The sequence below is a fragment of the Ochlerotatus camptorhynchus genome, unplaced genomic scaffold (assembly GCF_037179485.1).
Source record: "Ochlerotatus camptorhynchus isolate MF236.1 unplaced genomic scaffold, CSIRO-AGI_Acam_v1.1 ptg000079l, whole genome shotgun sequence".
Classification (NCBI taxonomy): Eukaryota; Metazoa; Arthropoda; class Insecta; order Diptera; family Culicidae; genus Ochlerotatus; species Ochlerotatus camptorhynchus.
In genome coordinates, this window is record NW_027040569.1 from 1,497,647 (window position 1) to 1,517,761 (window position 20,115).

Here is a 20,115-nt window from a genome sequence, read left to right on the forward strand (position 1 = left end):
TTTCATTTTGTTTTTTTTTTTTTTGTGATGTTCATAAGAACCACCAATAAGTTGCGAAAAAGGTAATGAATCAACTGCCGCGAACACTGTCGAGAGCCCTGACAAAAAAGTGCTCCCGGTACTGAATGAAACAGAATTCGTATCGGAATCATTCAAAGCCACTGAGGAAGCCTTGGAAGAAGTGAGAGCGGATATGAAAAAGCTAGGTATCGATACTCTCGTCAAGCAAGCCAGTGAAGGGATTGGAAATCCAACTGAGAAAAGTGGTAAGACTAGTACTTAAAGAGAGCTCCAGCAAAAAGACGAAGGCAACGAAAATCGCAATATTTACTGATGGTTCTTCAAAGCATTAGAAAGTCCTTTATTTTTAAAACGTTCATGAAAAAAACCGAGTTCTTGTTTATGTTAAGAAAAAACGATGAACATCACAAACGATGGCATGATTCAAAATGTATCATTTTTTTCAACGAAATTATGTTTATACCCAGCTGTTGATCTAACTAGTACGAGCACGTTTGTATGTGTCTGATTGTAAGCTCAATCTACACACAAAATCTAGCAAATCCGCACAAATCCGAACTAAAATTGCATGGCTTTGATGAATCAGCACAGTGTAAAAAATACAATTATGAATAGAATATATATAGTTACGTTCGACAACAACAAAGTAAATTCAATGCAATATCATTTCTAACATTTACATGTTTCAATATTGCAAACATGTACGAAATATGACAAAGAACAAATCTTAGAAATTTGCATGGAATGCAAATGCATTATCTCGATTAGAAAACATTTGTGCAAGCTGCTAACTTTTGCGCTATGAAAAACGATTTTTTTAAACGATGAAAAATCAGTATTCGGTTTAGTAGGAATCCTTTTACGAGGATACTGGCCAATCATTTGTGATATAATATCGCTATAGCCAATTACAGACTGTTCAAATACTATAATAGACCATTTCCATCATACTTTTCCAGCTAGCTCCTTAAGTCAGGAACATCTGTTTGACAATTTTGAATTCAGTCGAGATATTGCGTAGTTTCCTCGAATGGTACATAGTTGTATGCTTCTTTTCCCGCAGACGGATTCGTTTTAGAATTACTAAATTTACCGATCATTTCAGCCACGCTAAACTGCGATAACAGTTCTAGAAATGGTAGGTTTTTCATGAACTTTTTCCACCCGTCTCTGACACGATCCCAACCAATTGAACCGAGTGATGACTTAATTTCACCACAAGTAGCTTTTAAATAGGACCTTACGAATTGAAACATGCTATCAAACAAAACTGTAAATGAAAACCCACAGGCACTAACTTATGAAATTTTGTAGTGTTTTGTAAGGCAGTTGTCACCTTTCAAACTTCAAATATTTCCCTGTTTAGAAAATTATTGTGTTTTCCAAAATAGAAGCACGTGCAACCAGAACTTTGCACCAATAATTTATTTATTAAATTACCTCTAACTCGTGGTGAAAAACCTTAAATTTAAAACGATTACAAACAATGGAGTGCTTTTCTAATAACCGAATTCAAATTTAAAAGGTATTTTCTGAGTTGGTTGAAAATGCTATACAAATATCAAAATTAAAATTTAGTTTGATAATTTATTAACTAGAGAAAGCGATAAATTATCACACTAAAGCTTCATGTTGATATTTGTATAACATTTCCAAGCAATTCTGAAAACCGTAAACTTCACGTATGAAGTAACAAAAATAAACACTTTGAAGGTATTTTCTGCTGCTTTCCTAAATCCTAACCAATCTTAATTTATCTAAACGAAAAGCAAAACAAGCTTTATTGTAATATTCCAAGAAGAAATTACCGTCAAGTTCTATAATTTCACGCGGCGCCTAACTCCGTTCATTTTGCCAATATTTTGTGGTGTATTGTGATGTTTTCTTTTTTATTTTTCCCACACACGAACTAATTAATAATAGGGGAAACGCTCCTATAGTTGCGGTACGTTAGAAGCGTTAGGTTTCTATAGTTGTGCATGGAGACTCAATACACAACTATTTATAGAAACCTAACACTTCTAACGTACCGCAACTATAGGAGCGTTTACCCTACCTAACTATATATTCTGCTCAGCTCAATTTAAAATATCCACACTAAAGTGCATGGAATTAACGTTATTCCCTTTTTACACTTCTGGCAAAACCGAAAGCCGAATTTCGATCCGGATCCGAAAAGAAAATCATCACTTGAGTGACCTGAAACGGGCCAAACACATCATGCGACACATTAAAACACATTGAAATTCAAAAACAAGATCAACGGTGTTCATATTGAGTGACCAGAATCACATTGCTTCTCACCCCAAAGGCCAAGGTTCAATCCCAGTCAGCGCCGCCGGGATTTTTTGAGGTATAAATCTCTGATCACGCCTCCCTTCGGAAGGGAAGTAAAGCCGTTGGTCCCCGGTCTATGAGCCTCCCTGGCGTCGGTAGCATTGGAACTCAGTACGGAAAACATGATCGACGAAAAACAAATCAAAGAAAAAAAATCTCAAAATGTAACACATTAAAGTCACATGAGACATAATATCATCAATATTTAAAAAAAAACTTTATATTATCTGATTCATTGATGCCTCCCTGAGAGAGTATATTCGTGTGCGAATCTAGTAACCAAAACTTATTCATGAGTTTCTAGACTGGCCCACTGGTTTGACGGCGAATGCAAACTGTTAGTAGAGGAGAAGAATGCAGCACGGGCGAGAATGCTGCAACACCGCACGAGATTGAATGTGGAGCGATACAGACAAGCGCGGAACAGACAAAACTCGGTTTTCCGAAGGAAGAAGCGTCAGCAGGAAGATCGAGATCGCGAGGCGATGGAAAATCTGTACCGCGTAAACGACACACGGAAGTTCTACGAGAAGCTAAATAGTTCGCGCAAAGGCTACGTGCCGCAAGCCGATATGTGCAAGGACTTGGACGGTAACCTTCTCACGAACGAGTGTGAGGTGATTGAGAGGTGGAAGCAGTACTATGACGAGCACCTCAACGGTGAAGCAGCAGAAAACGAAGGTGGCACGGCAACAGACCTTGGAGCACGCGCAGAAGACGACAGGCTACCGGCCCCTGATCTTCAAGAAGTTGAGGAGGAGATCGGTCGGCTGAAGAACAACAAAGCAACTGGTGTAGATCAACTACCAAGTGAGCTATTGAAATACGGTGGTGAAGCACTGGCTAGAGCGCTGCACTGGGTAATTGCCAAGATTTGGGAGGAGGAGATATTACCGGAGGAGTGGATGGAAGGTGTCGTATGCCCAATCTACAAAAAGGGCGACAAGTTGGATTGCTGCAACTACCGCGCGATCACACTGCTGAGCGCCGCCTACAAGGTACTCTCCCAAATTCTATGCCGCCGTCTGTCACCATATGCAAGAGAGTTCGTGGGGCAATACCAGGCGGGATTCATGGGTGCCCGCGCTACCACGGACCAAATTTTCGCGATTCGGCAGGTTCTGCAGAAATGCCGCGAATACAACGTGCCCACACATCATTTGTTCATCGATTTCAAATCCGCATACGACACAATCGATCGAGATCAGCTATGGCAGATTATGCACGAGTACGGATTTCCGGATAAACTGACGCGATTGGTCAAGGCGACGATGGATCGAGTGACGTGCGTTGTTCGAGTATCGGGGACACTCTCGAGTCCCTTTAAATCTCGAAGGGGGTTACGGCAGGGTGATGGACTTTCGTGTCTGCTGTTCAACATCGCGTTAGAAGGTGTGATCAGAAGAGCTGGGATAGACACGAGTGGCACGATATTCAGGAAGTCCATCCAGCTCCTTGGTTTCGCCGATGACATTGACATTATGGCACGGAACTTTGAGATGATGGCGGAAACGTACATCAGACTGAAGGCTGAAGCTAGACGGATTGGACTTGCCATCAACGCATCAAAGACAAAATATATGAAAGCAAGAGGTTCTAGGGAAGACAATGTTAGCCTCCCACCCCGAGTTCAGATTGACGGTGACGAAATCGAGGTGGTCGATGAGTTCGTGTATTTGGGCTCACTGGTGACCGCCGAAAATGATACCAGCAGAGAAATTCAAAGACGCATTATGGCAGGGAATCGTGCCTACTTTGGACTCCGGAGGACGCTCCGGTCGAATAAAATTCGCCGCCGCACGAAGTTGACTGTCTACAAGACGCTGATTAGACCGGTGGTCCTTTACGGCCACGAGACCTGGACTATGCTCGTGGAGGACCAACGCGCCCTTGGTGTTTTCGAACGGAAGGTGTTGCGTACCATCTACGGTGGAGTGCAGATGGATGACGGAACGTGGAGGAGGCGAATGAACCACGAATTGCACCAGCTGCTGGGAGAACCATCCATCGTCCACATTGCAAAAATTGGGCGACTACGGTGGGCTGGGCACGTCGTAAGAATGCCGCACGACGACCCAGTGAAAATGGTTCTAGAAAGCGACCCAACAGGAACAAGAAGAAGAGGCGCGCAGCGGGCAAGGTGGATCGACCAAGTAGAAGGTGACCTGCGGACCCTTCGCAGACTACGAGGCTGGCGAACTGTGGCCATGGATCGAGTAGAGTGGAGACGACTTCTTCGGACAGCAGAGGACAACAAGGCCTTAGCCTGATTGGTAAGGTAAGTAAGACTGGCCCACAAAAATAAAAGTACTAATTTTCCACGGGCCAACCCCAAGATTTGTTTCTTAAGGTGACTCGTACGTGAATAAACTGATGCAAGAAATTTTAGTTTTTGAATTTTACCAAACACTGCTGGCAACTTTCCTAAACTTCAAGCGACAGATATCATAGCCCTGCGCTAGATTAAAGGTGGAAAATTAGCAAATACACAAACCTTTTTCTGACGTGATTGTGTCTGTAGCAGACCCGATGTGTGGTATAAGAGGTGAGGAGAAAGGAAACTAGTGGACTCTTTCGTTCTCGCGTCTTCTTAGGCAGCAACAGACGTGACGTCACGTCTGCTGTTGCATAAGAACACCGTCAGAATGAAAGAGTCCACTAGTTTCCTTTCTCCTCACCTCTTATACCGCACATCGTAGCAGATCCCCTTCACTCTTTGGAATTTATAGATACAGATGACAGTGCAGCCGGCGCCGGTGGTGTAGTGGTAAGCGTGACTGCTTTCCAACACCCCGATGGGTCTGGGTTCAATCCCAGTGGGATTTTTCTGGGGCATAAAAGTCACGTCTTCTTTCGGAAGGGAAGTAAAGCCGTTGGTCCCGGCCCATGTGTGTTGAATGGGTGCGATATCCTACGCAGATGTGGAAGCTGCCTTCCTATACATTCGATTGCCGTCAATGGATGGCAATCGATGTCCGTCGGTGATTGGCACTAGATTGCGGAACAGAGACCGACGTTAAATAAAGGAAAGATGACAGTGCCAAACGGTTTGTGACGAGACAACGTTGAACTGCAGCGTTGGAAAAAAAAACACGCATACCAATATCTATGCATGTACGAACCCACACCGCTGAGCGGACGGTATAGCGCAAATCAAAACATTATTTTTCATAAGACAAATCAATGAAATGCATACCGATTTCATGTGACTAAAATTCATAAGTGCCCTAATAAACAAATATCATAATCGAACTGTATCTCGGATGGGTACACTATCCCACAAATGGTTCGAATGAACACGGTTTAAGCTCTATTTTATGGTTATTTTTATTAGGGTGGTTCTTATGGAATTTAAACGTTCCTTTTCCTCAGTGTTGGAATAATTCTTTAAAGAGAGGGAATGTTTTTCACGTTTACTTCTATGCTTATATGTAACGATTATTTTGAGCAACAGCTTCGTAAATCATCAATTACTATTAATAAAGATTTGCGTGGTGATATTGGAAACTCTTTCACTCGAAAACAAAACGTATTACAAGACCATCACGATTCAAGCTTGGATGTGTGATTGTTTTGTCAAGTGTTTCTATTGCGCATATAGAGGAAATTGGCCTATGGATCTAAGATTGGGCCCATCGCTAAAAATCTGCTATTATTCTATTTTATCTAGATGAACGCGTCATTTTTGGTCGCTATTGAAAATTTAGTCGATTGCTGAATTTATGTATGGGCCCAAATTAGGGGCATTTAGGCCGACATTACATCCATTTCCCCTACAACATTGGTTGAAAATTGGAGCAATCCCAAAAAAGTGAGAATCTTGCTATCGCAATATAATGATGATGACATCGAGGATGATATCACAGAGAACAGACGTTGAGGCTCGAACAAAATTTCTGTAAAAACTTGTGTAAAGATTCTTATTCGACTTAAGCGCCACCAACGCCGACTTCCCCACTTAAAAACCCTCTTTGACAACATGATGGCGCTGGCGTTACACAACTTACACTAGACACTAAGTGCCGGTAGTGCCGAGTGGTAATTTTCAACCGAAAATTTATCGATACTAGCGCCAAATTGGTCGAAAGTGGAAAATTTATAGAGGAAATCAGGAGATGCTAGCGCCACGTAACGGCGTCGTTCCCACTTATCTTTACACAAGTTTCTGGTGAAAGTTGGACGTCTGTTCTCTGTGATGATATCGTCCTCTTCCCTCGGCATCTGTCATGCTGGCATCTGTCATGCTGACACCTGTCAGTGATTGAGCCCTGGTGGGGGACTCCCAACGATTTCAATGTGCACTCACCAGTTGGCACTCCAGATCACATAAGGGTGGTGTATCCATTACCTTGTTCAAATAATTTATTAATGGGATATCTTGTTCATTAGATATCTTTGCCTGTAGTCATGTAGTCAGAATCTAACATGAAAAATCCTCATCTTACGACACATCAACTAACATAAGTATTTAAATTGAATATAAATACACTCAATTATGTTTATTTGATTTTGTTGAGTGTTCCCAGATAGGAGCTTTTGAAATGCTCATCTAGGTATTTCAAGATCGTTGATAATCGTGTTGAATTGCCCAGTAGACGTCCCCATTTTCACCAATGTTCTCAAATTTTTGCTCCCTATCCATATTTCGCTTTCTGTATGTCTCAACAGCCTCTGTGCAGAAAATCAACTCATTTGCTCAACACAGGATCTGGCCCAAAGCACTTTTGTGAAAAAATGGCTTTTTGGCTAATTTTTCACTTTGATTGCTCATAAGTCAATTAATATACTACGTAACTATCTTGAACATATTTTGCATAAAGTCTGTAAGGTCAATCTATAGAATAACTTCTCCGAAGAAAGTAGATGCTTAGCATGCAGGAAAACAAATATTAAAATAAAAGTTTCTCACCTTGCAGCAAAATTAACTTGCAAGTTTCCACATATTCGGTGCCAAAACCATACAAAATAACTGTAGTTCAGCAACTGTGGCAAAATTTCGTCAGGCGTTTTATGACTAAAATCAGTGATACAACTTGCATGCAAGCTGATCTCCGAACTATTTCGAAGCAAGTGAATCGCGGATTAACTTGCGCTAGTGTACTCGCCAACTAGCACGAATTTCAGTTTTTCCTGAAATTTCATGCTGGTGGACGCTGATGCCCTGTTTACATTATGCTGGTGAGCGTTTTTGCTAGCAGCGAGCTTATTAGTGCTAGTGAACTAGCCTAAGTGTAAACACCACATAAACGCAAAACTACAAGTTGTGCAGCCATGGTTCGGGCGAAAGCAGTATTTTATTGTCTCCTAAGCCAGTGAGGGTAGTTTTGTTGTAAAAAATATTTTGTATGGTTTTGGCGCCAGATATGTGTAATCTTGCATGTAAGTTGGTGTAAGGGGGAAAACTTTTACATTTATAATTTTTTTCCTGTATGCTAAGCATCTACTTTCTTCAGAGAACGTATTCTGTAGACCGTAAAGACTATGAAAAATATGTTCGAGGTAGTTATATAGCATATTGATTGACTTATGATTGATCGCTCCAAAAAGCCATTTTTCCCAAAAGTGATTTGGACCAGGTCCTGTGTTGAGCAAATAAGCTGATTTTCTGCTGAGACATACAGAAAGAAATGTTGAAGGGAAGCAAAAATTTGAGAACGTTGCTGAACTAAAATCACATAAGAATTCTAGGACATTAAACCCCTCGTGACAATGATAAAAACTATCTAAATGTGGATGGCTACTTCACGCCTCACATCATATTTGGAAAACGTTGTGCTTGTGTCGTTCATTAAATAGGGCTTACAATTTATTATTTATAAATCGTTCTAACATCCAAGATGCTTTTTTCCTCATGTATATGAAACGTTAATAACTTTATTATATCGTTACGCTTGTCTAGATGGCCATGCATAAATGACGTAACATTTCATGAAGATCGAGAGCGTACATAAGTTGTGTCCGACCGTATATTGAGCATTGGAAATAAACTATGCTATGGTGCATTATATTCGTCATAAATATCCTACATCTTTGAGGATGCTCTCAATGTTTATGAATCGGTTGCAAGATATCTGTTACAAATTATTACCAAACGTGTGATTGATATTCGAGACATTCGAAAGGGTTTTCTGTAAATTATGAACTAAGGTTACATGTTATTTTTTTTTTACCATTTCTAAACAGGGAAATAAGATAGCTTTCGCCCTACTGCTTTTATATTACCCTACAACTCCTTCTACACTTTCCTCGTATCAGTAGAGAACAATTTCACTGAACCCCTCGAATATTCCCCACAAAACATAAACTTTTTGCCAATTGCAGATAATCGCTTCGTGAATGGGCCAGTGTTAAGAACTTGCTGTAATATCCGATTTCCATAATACCCTATCGAAAAAAAAAACAAAAATAAAACCTAATCATCCCGGTATGCACACTGAATTGAATGGTGGCTATTTTAGAAACTAGTCAATTTGCAATTGTATGGTATTATCGTAACTCTTGTTCATCCTTCACATGCATCCTGTCCAAACTTTTTTCAGCAAAATTTCAATGTTGTCTGATTTAATCTGCACTTTGTTTACAAACATATCCTATTCACAACTAAAATGTACTAGAGGGTTAACTTAAATCAATAACGAATAGTGCTCGCGGGATAAACATCCTTTTCCCGTTTCCATATATTTGTGAGTACATTTTTGACTTAAGTGGCATTTGGTTGGACAATATGTTACCGAAAAGTGATGCACTCTCATTTTAAAGTCATTCAGTAGCTCTAGCGGATTTTTGTCCTTCAAGAGTATATTTTGAATTGTATATTGTGTGTCGAGCCCTTATAGTTTCAGTATTTTATTCGTGTTTCACTAAATTTATGATATCACTGTTTGTCCTAATACAAAATCTTTCGTGCAGGAAATTAGATTGCAATTTAATATTGATCTCTTTCTTTTGTGTTTCTGTTAGGATACCAGCTTTAACTGTATTCACTGATCTTTCTTGTGTACTTGAATGTGTATTCGAGATGTAATGTTTTATTTTATTTTACAGTAACATTCGAACATTTTTCCAGTAAGCTGTTTTGTTTGTATTCCTTTGTATTTGTCAATAGTGCAGCGTCCTGAATTCGGAGTACGTTGCTACCAGAACATGTTTTTTTCTAATTTCACAACTTTTAATTTTTTTTTCAAGCTATTTATGAAAATGTATTTTGGAGAGATACATTCCTTATGCCACGCTCTAAGAGGATAAGGGGGAGTTGAAATCTCTCAACGTCGTTATCTACTTAGTTTATGACCTTTGTCAATTGGATTTTACTTGGCATTCAGTAACTACGAAGCCCGCTAATAACCCGATAAGGGCCGTTTTTGCAATACAGTATGTCCCCGCTAATCCAACAGATTTTTGGCCGGTTTAGCGGGGTTGATTCGATAATCCGACTATCAAATCCATACAAATCAATGTTACCAACCTAACAATGTAGAAAAAGCTCCATAAGAAACCGTGAAGTCGAATTACCAAGTCCAGGTTTGCTTCCACTCACTAGCTATAAAAAAATGTATTTCGGGACTATGAAATCTTTATATGTTATAAAGATATTTTATAGTTGTAAGTTACATGAAGAGGCTGTGTGGTATGTGTTTGACTCATAAAATCGGTTAATTTTGCTTTAGAGCGCTCACGAATCGTAAAATCGCTGATTGTGAGGCTTTAAAGCAAAATAGACAGTTTTTATGAGTCAAAAAATACTTTACATCCTTTTCTTGTAACTTACAAGAACTAATTATCATTACAACATCTAATGATGTCATAATTCCGAAAAAAAAAACAATTTTTATAGCAAGTGAGTGGAAGCAACCCTGATCGAGTCATCGGATTAACGAGAGCCGGATTAGCGGGGGGATACTGTATAAGGTTAATATAGGCCTTCCAAGTTTTATAACAGCCGTATATCAGCTTTATATTGCAAAAGGTTCCTTGTCGGTCTTGTTGGTTACTTAGGTAGAGTGTAACTAGTGAATTTTTTTGCGGTATGCACCTTGCGTTGTCGTGTAGTCTTCGTTGTCAAAACCCAAGTAAATCTGACAGTCAGCTATTAGTTTTTGCTGTCATTTTGCCGGAACGTATCACTGACAGATGCATTGTGCGAGGGCCTTTACACCGTAGAAATTCTAAAAACAATCATGTACAATCTATAATAAGTGTGCATTAGGGTGCTTCATTTTGTGCAGAAAATGTATTCGAACATGGAAGAAAGCTTCGAGTTTTTTGTAGCCCCTCAAATATGGGACTGTTAGAGAAATTGATGACGATTTAGAGATGGCGCAAAAGGTTTATCGGAAACGTCCATGTGAAAAACAAACAAAAAAAAATAACCCTTCTCCCAGTCACCCGTTTTTCCTATGCCTATGCCTATGTTCCGTTAGAGTACGTTAGTGTGCAAATTGTATATAGAGTTCAAAGCAAGCAATGGTCAATTTTGAGGAAGGCACGAATCGGGTTCCTTTATCAAACTCCCCTGTTGGGGAGGGATGGTGAGGGGTATCTCCACCAGCCAAGTACATTACTCTCGATGGGAGCTTACCATCAATCATACTGTCATTGGTCGAAAGGTACAGTAACAACACCTCTCCTACCCGTATCTCCTCAAGATCGTTAAATTGACGATGATAGGGAGCACATACAGCGGTAGAAGCAACAATAGCTGCAATTTCCAAACCTATCGACTAGATGCTTACGTCAGATGACGACTTGAGTGTGAAACAATCGATAGAACTGTTTCCGCACATCGAAGGTACGTGAGCGAATCGGGGTTCATCTCTTTTGCCAGTGGTGGCGTCTCACCAACGAGGGAGTTTGGTAAAGGAGATGATCAACTCGATTCGAGCCTTCCTTAAAATTGACCCCTGCTCGCTTTCTACTCTCTATAGATCTTTCTCTATCTAGCACACATGGATGAATAGACGGTTTGTTTTCCCACTAATATGTTTCCCCCTTGCTCGCACACGTTCGCTTTAAATGGTACAGTAGTGTGCGCCGATTAAACGTCAAAAAGCTCTATATAGAATTTTCACACTGCCGTATTCTAATCGAACTATCAACTCTATACTTTCATCTCCTCATCTATCGTATAAAATTACCACTTTAAGCAAAGAAGAATACTAAGATGAAACAGTCGGAAGAATTTTTTTTCTATTTTAGTGTCCTCTTTCACGGTCCCTTTCATCCACTGAATACCCCCCATGCAAGGTAATGTTGTGGTTTTGCTGCCCCCTCGGTAGAGATGAAATTTTGCGCTCTTTTTTTATCAAAACAATCACACCAAAATCAGAGATGTCCCATTTTTTTAATTATTCGATTAACAATCAATCGATTATTTTTTTGTTCGCTGTGATGTCATTTTTCCACCAATGAGAGTGCATTATATGTTTGAAACGATGGATGATGATCCTCTGGAGAAGTTAATGCTTATATCAGCATGATATAACCTATTACAAATATTTTACGTTAATCGATCTATTATTCGAATGAAAATCGGCCATCACTAGATGAATGTGAAACGTCATTTCAAATTTAAGGCCGTACATAAATAATGATACAATTTGAAAGGGACTAATCACAAATTACGTCCCCATGGTAATGGAAATAAACACGAGTGCGGACCGGTTGCTTTAAGTCTGATATTTAACGTTAAGCATCTCCAACTATGTAAATAGTTAACTTCATGCATGGAGTAATACAAATAAAAGATTAGTTAAAGCAAAATTAAATGTTTTTATTTTCTGCGGACCAACCATATCTCGGCAAAACAATTACTGAGATGAGCAACGCCAAAAGCTCGGCAAACATCTCGGCAGAAATATCTCCGGGATCTCGGCAATCCTAATATTGACGATTATCATTTTTTGCCGACAACAACAAAACTGATTGCTCGGCAAAGCACGATCCGGCAAAATAGGCGATCCATTAAGTAGTCACGCTCTAAGACGAGAGGGGGGAGGGAGTTTTAACAAATCTGTGACAAGTAATGTATTAAGTAAAGGAAAAACTTGACAAAATGGGAGGGTAGAGGGGGCAATTGTTTTCAGAATATTGCGTGACGTACTTTTAATGCACCCTTTTTGTGTGGATTTTATTTTTTTTACTTCAACATCAGGTTATTTTATAAATTTATATAAATTAGATGAATACATTTGTTGCCGGTAGAGCTTATTAGCTCAGGCAAACTGTTTAAAAAAGCAACTTGAAAGCTGAACAATCGGGATCCTAAGCAAAATGTAAAAAGAAAAAAGTACCCAGCGACCAGTTCACTTTTTCCTACTTTTGACTAGTTTGTCTCCTTTTCTCCTTCTAATGTTGTCAAAAACGGAGGAGCAAAACCACCCAACAGGAGTAGTAAAGTATGGGAACCCAACGTTGAGCATAATCATATTCACCTACTTTTGGGTATAACTAACTTACTTTTGGGTAGGAAGCGAGTGGTAAATTTCATACGAATTGCACACAAGTAAAGGAAAACTATTTTGATCCGCTTTACTTACTTTTGGCATCCTGCACTATAGTGCCGAGATGAATGAAAAAACTTACTTGGGTACTTTTTTTCTTATTGTGTACATATTTATTTTTTTTTGTTGAATCTTGCCGATTTTGACCGAGGTTTGCACAGCCAAGTGTTCTAAAAACCCTCTTTATTATTAAAAAAAAAACAATTAAAAAGCTTATGGAAAATAGAAATCATATTGTACACCAGTGATGGAAAAGTACACGTAAGAAATAATATATCGATATAAATTATTTTAACGCCAATTTAAAGGTAAAAAAATTTTGCATTCGATCAACTAGACATTCAATAAATTCAATCAATCAATCAGTTAGATTAGCGGTATTGTTGTAAATTAATAGTTTGTTTTATTTTGAATTATTTTTTTGCATATTTCCTAGAAAAATTGGATTTCAGCTAAGTGTTTAAGCCTGGTAAATATTTTTTGGCAGTAGTTATGCGAACAATACCACTAACCTAACTGAAAAATAATGTCTGATTGATAGAAAGCAAATTTTCTTACCAAATTGGCGTTAAAATCTTCTGATATTGATATAGCTTCATTACAGCCGGAGATATTTGTAAACAAACTTTTTTTAATTGTATCTAGAAAACTATTCTACTGGGATTGTTTCTGATTACATTTTTGAAAATGACAACCAGCGCATAAAGTTCAAATATGCTGTAAACTAGTGCATTCAGAAGGTTGTAAGCAATTTAATGTTTTATATACGGATACATGGTAAGGTTACGGGTGCGTTTTAACACTCATAGATTATATGAGAAGTTGGTTGTATATTTATTATATTTTATGATAAACTTATCATAAAATATAGGATATATTAATCGGACCATTAACTTCTGAAAATTTCTATTCGAAAGTTTTATTTAGTCTCGCTCATTATTAACTGCGTTTATCGGGTTTTAAATTCAACAACATACAATCTTCGGTGACTGAAACCCGAAACGCATCAGGTGCTTGGAGTAATCAATGCAGAGCCTAATGAAGTTAAATTTTGCAAAATTTGGCAATTATTTTAATAAATGCTCTCAAACAGCTCTATTTATTTCCGCTAGTTTCACTAATTGATTTATATGTTTGCTGCCGATTTGCTTCATACAGTTTTAAAATGATTGAATCATGCCATCATAACTGAAAAAAAATAATAAGTATTTTTATGTTAACTGTTTAATTTCTTATGTTATCTTTATTTGAGATACTATTTTAAGTTTTAACGATAAGTCCAGCTTTGTTACGCCTCTTTTCTAATTCTAAGTTCAACCAAAGCTTTATTTGCCCACCTCATACCATCACGATAAGCACGTTTTAATTAATTTATGTAAATATACCAAATTTAACGAAAGAAAAAAACGAATCTATTCGTGAATGAAAAAAAAAAAACATTTTTAGTTATATGTATGTAGCTGCAGAATATATCTCGAGCTGATTCAGTAAATAGGGTTGCCAGATTCACTAACTGTGGCTATATAGACACTATCCGAACTGAAATTGCTACTGAATTCGAGAACAGATTCCAGGAAGCCAATCGAAAACAATTTACTTTAGGCTGTTTGAATCGACTGTGAATTTGTACGTTGCACTACTGATAGAGAAAGGGATGAGAGCCCGAACGGTTGGAGGGTTTAATCTGGCAACTCTGTTTTCACTCGTTCATTTCATATTGTTTCATCTATTTTTTTCTTTAGCGTCTTGCAATACTATATTACTGCATTCCACTAATGTCTATATACAGTTCAACGCGTATTTTAAGCATTTCAAGTTCAGCTTTTAGTGTAAATGAAACGGTTTTTCGCTTATCGATGAACTCTGATTGATTTGGTTGACCTCTTTGCATATAGTTGTTATTTTATGAGTCGAAGATATTACTAACATTCTTTTTTTTTTTCCTTTTTGCTTTCTACCAACAATTGATACTCAAACAGCCTAAAGACGTAGTTACAATATATAAGAACATAGACCCATTACGCCCGTATCACAAGATGATGAAGAGACAGAAAACAGACGTTACAATATTATTGAACAGATGTAGCTAACTCCAAACGTAAAAATAATTAACGATAGTTTCATAACGTAAATCCATCTCAGCATTATACAGCAACACAAGGATGGAGCAGGAGGATTTTTCCCTTCTTAACACGATCATACGAGCACACAAAGGAAAATCAGAATCAATTATGCCATACCTTAAATTTTAGTATAATCCTGTACAAGTCAAAACACATCTCGATGTAAAGCATGGTTACGTTAGTAAGTTTCAAAAAGACATTATCACTCTTGGATATCAGAAGATGTTCTCGTTCTATTCTGAATTTATGTATTATTTCGTCGTTCGGTGAAATTTGATCACCCCGATACTGTCTCTGCCAAGTATCGTTTCCATTTTCACACTAATGACTAAAAAGTAAACTATTAAACACAGTAAGTGTACTTTTCTGTCTCGATGTGATTTCTCTCGTAACCTCAGAGTAATGTTAACCCCAAAGAAAGAAAGAAAAAAAAACATAAGGAAAGCTATATCTAGCTTACCACTTGACGGCATATATTTAGGGATGATCCATTGAACGAACCTCTACGGCTGTGGCTTTGATCATTGTCCCAACCACAATATCTAATCCGGGCTTGTCAAAGGCTAGGGAGAAATAACCATATTATTTTAATTCTAACTCACAACCCACCGAGGCCCAGATTCTCGCAAAGAGTTGGTAAATTATTCTTCTTGTAGTGAAGCCACAACTTGCCTGACACACGCACCTGTTTCACTTTCCTACTCTATCTAACGGACAAATTCCCTCAAACAGAAAACAAAACCGGCTTATACATACATTTGTTTATTTACTTTGCCCTCAAAATACAACTCCACGTAATGCCATTTCAGACGCTAAGCTATAATAACAAATCAAGAGTAATCTGTATAAACGACATATTTCGCGTTGAACTTTACGAAAGATTATCATAAATAGCAGTATTCATATATGTATATATATATATATGACAACAATGGAAAAGGGAATGAAATTAAAGATTTTTTCAATGTTGTGCATTTCGTTAAATCTATACATCTTTGACGACAAAATAGTATATACAAAATCATTAAAGAAAAAGGAAGCTAACTAATTATTCAAGGATGTAGGATGTTAAGAGAAAGAGAAAAAGGGGAAATATTAAACATACAAATATAAATAAATGTACTTATTTAAAGAAAATATTTAATTCGTTATAACTCAATTACAAAGAAGAGAAAACAAGTAATTTAAGAGAAAAGACAATACAAACCAACGTCGTTGAAAATCAAGGAAAATCAAAGTAACATTAAAACAGTCGGAAATTGCGAAAAGAGTTGTTTGGGTCAATGACAATGCAGTAAGAGACACAGTAAGATTGAAAAGGCAAAATGGCAAAACGTTTTCGGATTGGCATGCATACAGTGTACAGACAGACAGAGGTAGGAATAATGGAGAATTTTTGTGTTTTCTGCTAGAAAAGCTATGTCTGCTTGATAAACGAATTAATTTCAACTTGATCGCACTCCCCACAAATTGGTGCAGATGTTTTGCTGTGTTGAACGAGAGTTTTATTTTTAAGACTAGACAAAAATCGGTTCAGTCAACACATTCAAGATATGATTTAGCGTGATCTTAATTTTTTCAACACTGCTTCACTCTCTCCTTCTATTTTCTGCAGTCACAAACCAGTCGAACATTTCTAGCAACATTATATAATGCAATAATCTGTATAGACAAATAAATTTTAAGGCAATTAAAAATAAGCTGTGATTAATTAACATTGGAAACTACAATGAAAAGAGTGTATTAACGGGCCGATTCGAGGGAGGAAGCAAAAGATCCTTTATTTTAACCGAAAAAGAAAATATATTAAACAAGGGGAAATTAATTATAAATATGACATACAAGAGAGGATGTACATACATACATCACCGCTTCCGAGAACGGGACAGTTCTAGATACAATGAAATGATGATTCTTATAGCGATTGTTTAAATGAGATTAAATATCAATTACAAAAGCCGCCGATTACAAGGAACATTTTAATTTCCCGTACACAGCCCACTCTAACTATCATGGCAATAGACAGAAAAAAATACGACACATTTATTTATTCGTAATTATGGTTGGAAGCGATTTAAGCCAACAGTGTATGTAACTCTGGTAAGCGTTTAGGTTGGTGACGTTATATAACTAGATATGGGTAGATTAAATAGTACAATAATAGACAACAACATAACGGATGATGCTTTATCACTGGACAGTGCTTTATAGCCACAGTAGGAAACAAATCTAGAGAAATATTTGCTTGCTGTTGAATTATTTAAAAAAGACGATTTTCGTTGGTTATCGTACTTACTTGCTTATACTGTTTAATCTGTATTTAAATTTTCGTTTTCCTGCTCCCCTTCGAACATCGACTCAATCAATCTGTACTGAACGCATATGAACGAACTGGACCTATAACGCCAAACATACTCTGTGAATTGTGAACCCCTCCATAGAAGAGCAATGGGAGAAGGATTTGGAAGCAGAACTGCAGGATTACGAGGTGGTCAATGAGGGAAACGATCGCTCCAACTGGGAGAAAGACGTTGACGAGCTTCTAGACGACGATACTGACTTGAAATAAAACGAATGTTTCAATCAGTTGCTTTGTAACGTGATGAACTGTGCTGTAAATAAGTGAACGAGGTCTGATGAATATTTATATTTAGAATTAGTTGAAAGTTATAACTATATATTACTTTTTAGTTTAGTTATTCATTTGTGAGACATCATTTTCGCACCTTGAAATTGTTGATTAATAGATTAAATAGAAGCTGAAAATTGCAATCGTACTACCAATTTACACTACACTTTTGTTTTCATCACAAAATTCAAGAACATAGATTTGCAAAAGTATTTTGAAAGCTGCCGCCCGTAGGATACATCGTATTACAAAGTAATTGATGCACATGAAGCAAGAAATCAGGTCTAAGCAAACACTATCGAAACAACATCTCATAGTACTCAGCATAAACGAGGCCGTGGGTTTACCAATTAAAAACACGAAACTGTTCTTTTATCATTCCCCTAAAACTCTACCGAAGCACGTGTTGTTCCTTTTCCACGATACTTTCTTTACTTATCGATATTCCTTCAAAACTTAAGGACATGAGCAACTTTGCAAACATGTATGATTTCAAGTGATTCAGATGAAAAAATACCTCCTCTGATCTTACCTGCAAGAATGCAAATAGGTTTTCCACTTGTTTCCGATTCCCTTGGTGGAAGCGACTTAGCAACTTGTGAATAAAAAGTTGAACGGTAATCAAATTGGTGAACTATTCCTAACGGACAAAGCACTTTTACCTAGTCTATCATTGTTCGTGTAGAAACAGGCGATAAAAAAACAAACACCGAGTCCTTTAACGTGAAATGAAATGTATTGGAAGTAATCTACTGTAAAATAGTAATCCCACTACACACACAAACACACATATGAAAGATGAGTCTATAAATTCGAAACCGATGTTTAGCGCAGTCCTTAATCGCTGTGAAATATAAATAACCACAATAAAAGACCTGTCTTATAGAGTTATCCATTTTAAGGCTATGTTACGATTAGTTAAACCAAAATGCTCCGTTCCGTTTAAGACATTTAAAAAAAATCGTAGGAAACACTTGTCATTTTCGAATTAACCTATGGTTTTAAATGCATATTAATACAAAAAAAGAAACAAACGACGATACTTCGACCCACTTATCAAATTACCCTGATCATACACTATCTCTTCCAGTAAATCTCTCAGATTACTCAAAGCAAAAAGCAGATTTAAATAAAGTTTATAAAAGGTACTTGATCGAAACACGCAATCTTACGTGAAAAAATAAGAACACTTATATCAAATACAAAAGAAACACGATTACATCGCACAGATTTAGAAACAAAAGTGACAGAAACAAACAAAAAAAACAGTTAGCCTAGTCGTTTTTTTCCAGTAATTCTTGTTCACTGTAAAGAATAAAAGTTCACTTGTTAGCTATATGCGCTGCAGTGGACAATGGTGAACTTTAAATAGTAACAAAAAACACAATTTGAAATTTTAAGCTGGCAAGCTAGCAACATCCCTTTACCATTCATTCTTTAGAGGAATTTGTTTAGTAGAACTGAAAGACCTGGGTACAACTCTAGATAACTGAAATTGATTTCTTTCATTTCTTTCAATTCGAACTAAAATGTACTCATAATACCGACAAAAAATGATGCATTCTATTCTGTATTTCATTGACAACTGGAAATAAGATTGTTTAATATATTGAACTAATATATACATATTACGATATACTACCGAATATTAAGCATTAATATGTGTAAGAAATCAGTAATAACAGTAAATATAATAAAACAGAGGGATATTGTGAACATTAAAGGAACTGCTGATCGTTTGTTCTGTTGTTTAGCATACCGAAATTCCTTGCAAATTTATTTAAGGAAGTCTTATATCAACCATGACATAAACCAATAAAGAGGCACGACTCCAACGATCCACAAACTGAACGTCGAAATCATCTTATAATCTCATCCCAGCAGGCCTGGGTTCAATCCCAGTCGGCGCCGCCTGGAGGTTCTGAGGCATAACATCTCTGATCACGCCTTCCTTCGGAAGGGAAGTAAAGCCGGTTCATGAGTTGATGGGTCGATATGTAGGGTCCAGGTGTGGGAGCAAAACAAATCAAGGATAACGAAATCATCTTATAGAGTTGGGAGGAAATGCTATACTATTATCACAAACGAAGTGACAGACGACAAACTGGCGAAGAAATCAATTAAAATAATGTGGTTCGCTGTAATAGAATTTTCTTAGAAGTTTGTGCCAGATGGGATAGTATTTTTGTTTTGTTTTTGTACAAAGCTGATTTTGTGTACAATGATTCTTTGACAAAAAGTGTATAATTTTGTCATTTTTTTATGCATTCCAGTTTTGAGTAGAGTGAAAGAGATAGAACCAAAACATTCTAGTACATTTGGTGAAAATGCTAGTTCAATCTAGTAGTAGCACAAACGAAGTGACAGACGGAGCGGCTCGAAAACTTTGGTGACTAACCTGCTATTGCAATTTTTCAGTGTACCACATGGCAACACCATTACTACTGGATTGTACAACATGGCAACACTACTACCACAAACGAAGTGACAGACGGAGCGGCTCGAA

General features: G+C 37.4%; 1 protein-coding gene across 6 annotated transcripts in view; it reads left to right on the plus strand.

Annotated features, from left to right (window-relative positions):
- The window catches only part of Sap47 (Synapse-associated protein 47kD), a 101,240-nt gene extending 81,908 nt beyond the window's left edge, over positions 1–19,332 (plus strand). For 4 of the 6 annotated variants that reach the window (XM_065217767.1, XM_065217768.1, XM_065217769.1 and 1 more), the window contains exons 9-10: positions 39–266; positions 17,422–19,332. In XM_065217767.1, coding sequence (XP_065073839.1) covers positions 39–266; positions 17,422–17,549 — 356 coding nt within the window. In that variant the 3' untranslated portion in view covers positions 17,550–19,332. Of the gene's footprint in view, positions 1–38; positions 267–14,836; positions 16,230–17,421 lie in introns of those variants that run through there. The other 2 variants (XM_065217770.1, XM_065217771.1) reach the window with 2 other exon arrangements.
- Positions 19,333–20,115: the final 783 nt, after the last annotated feature.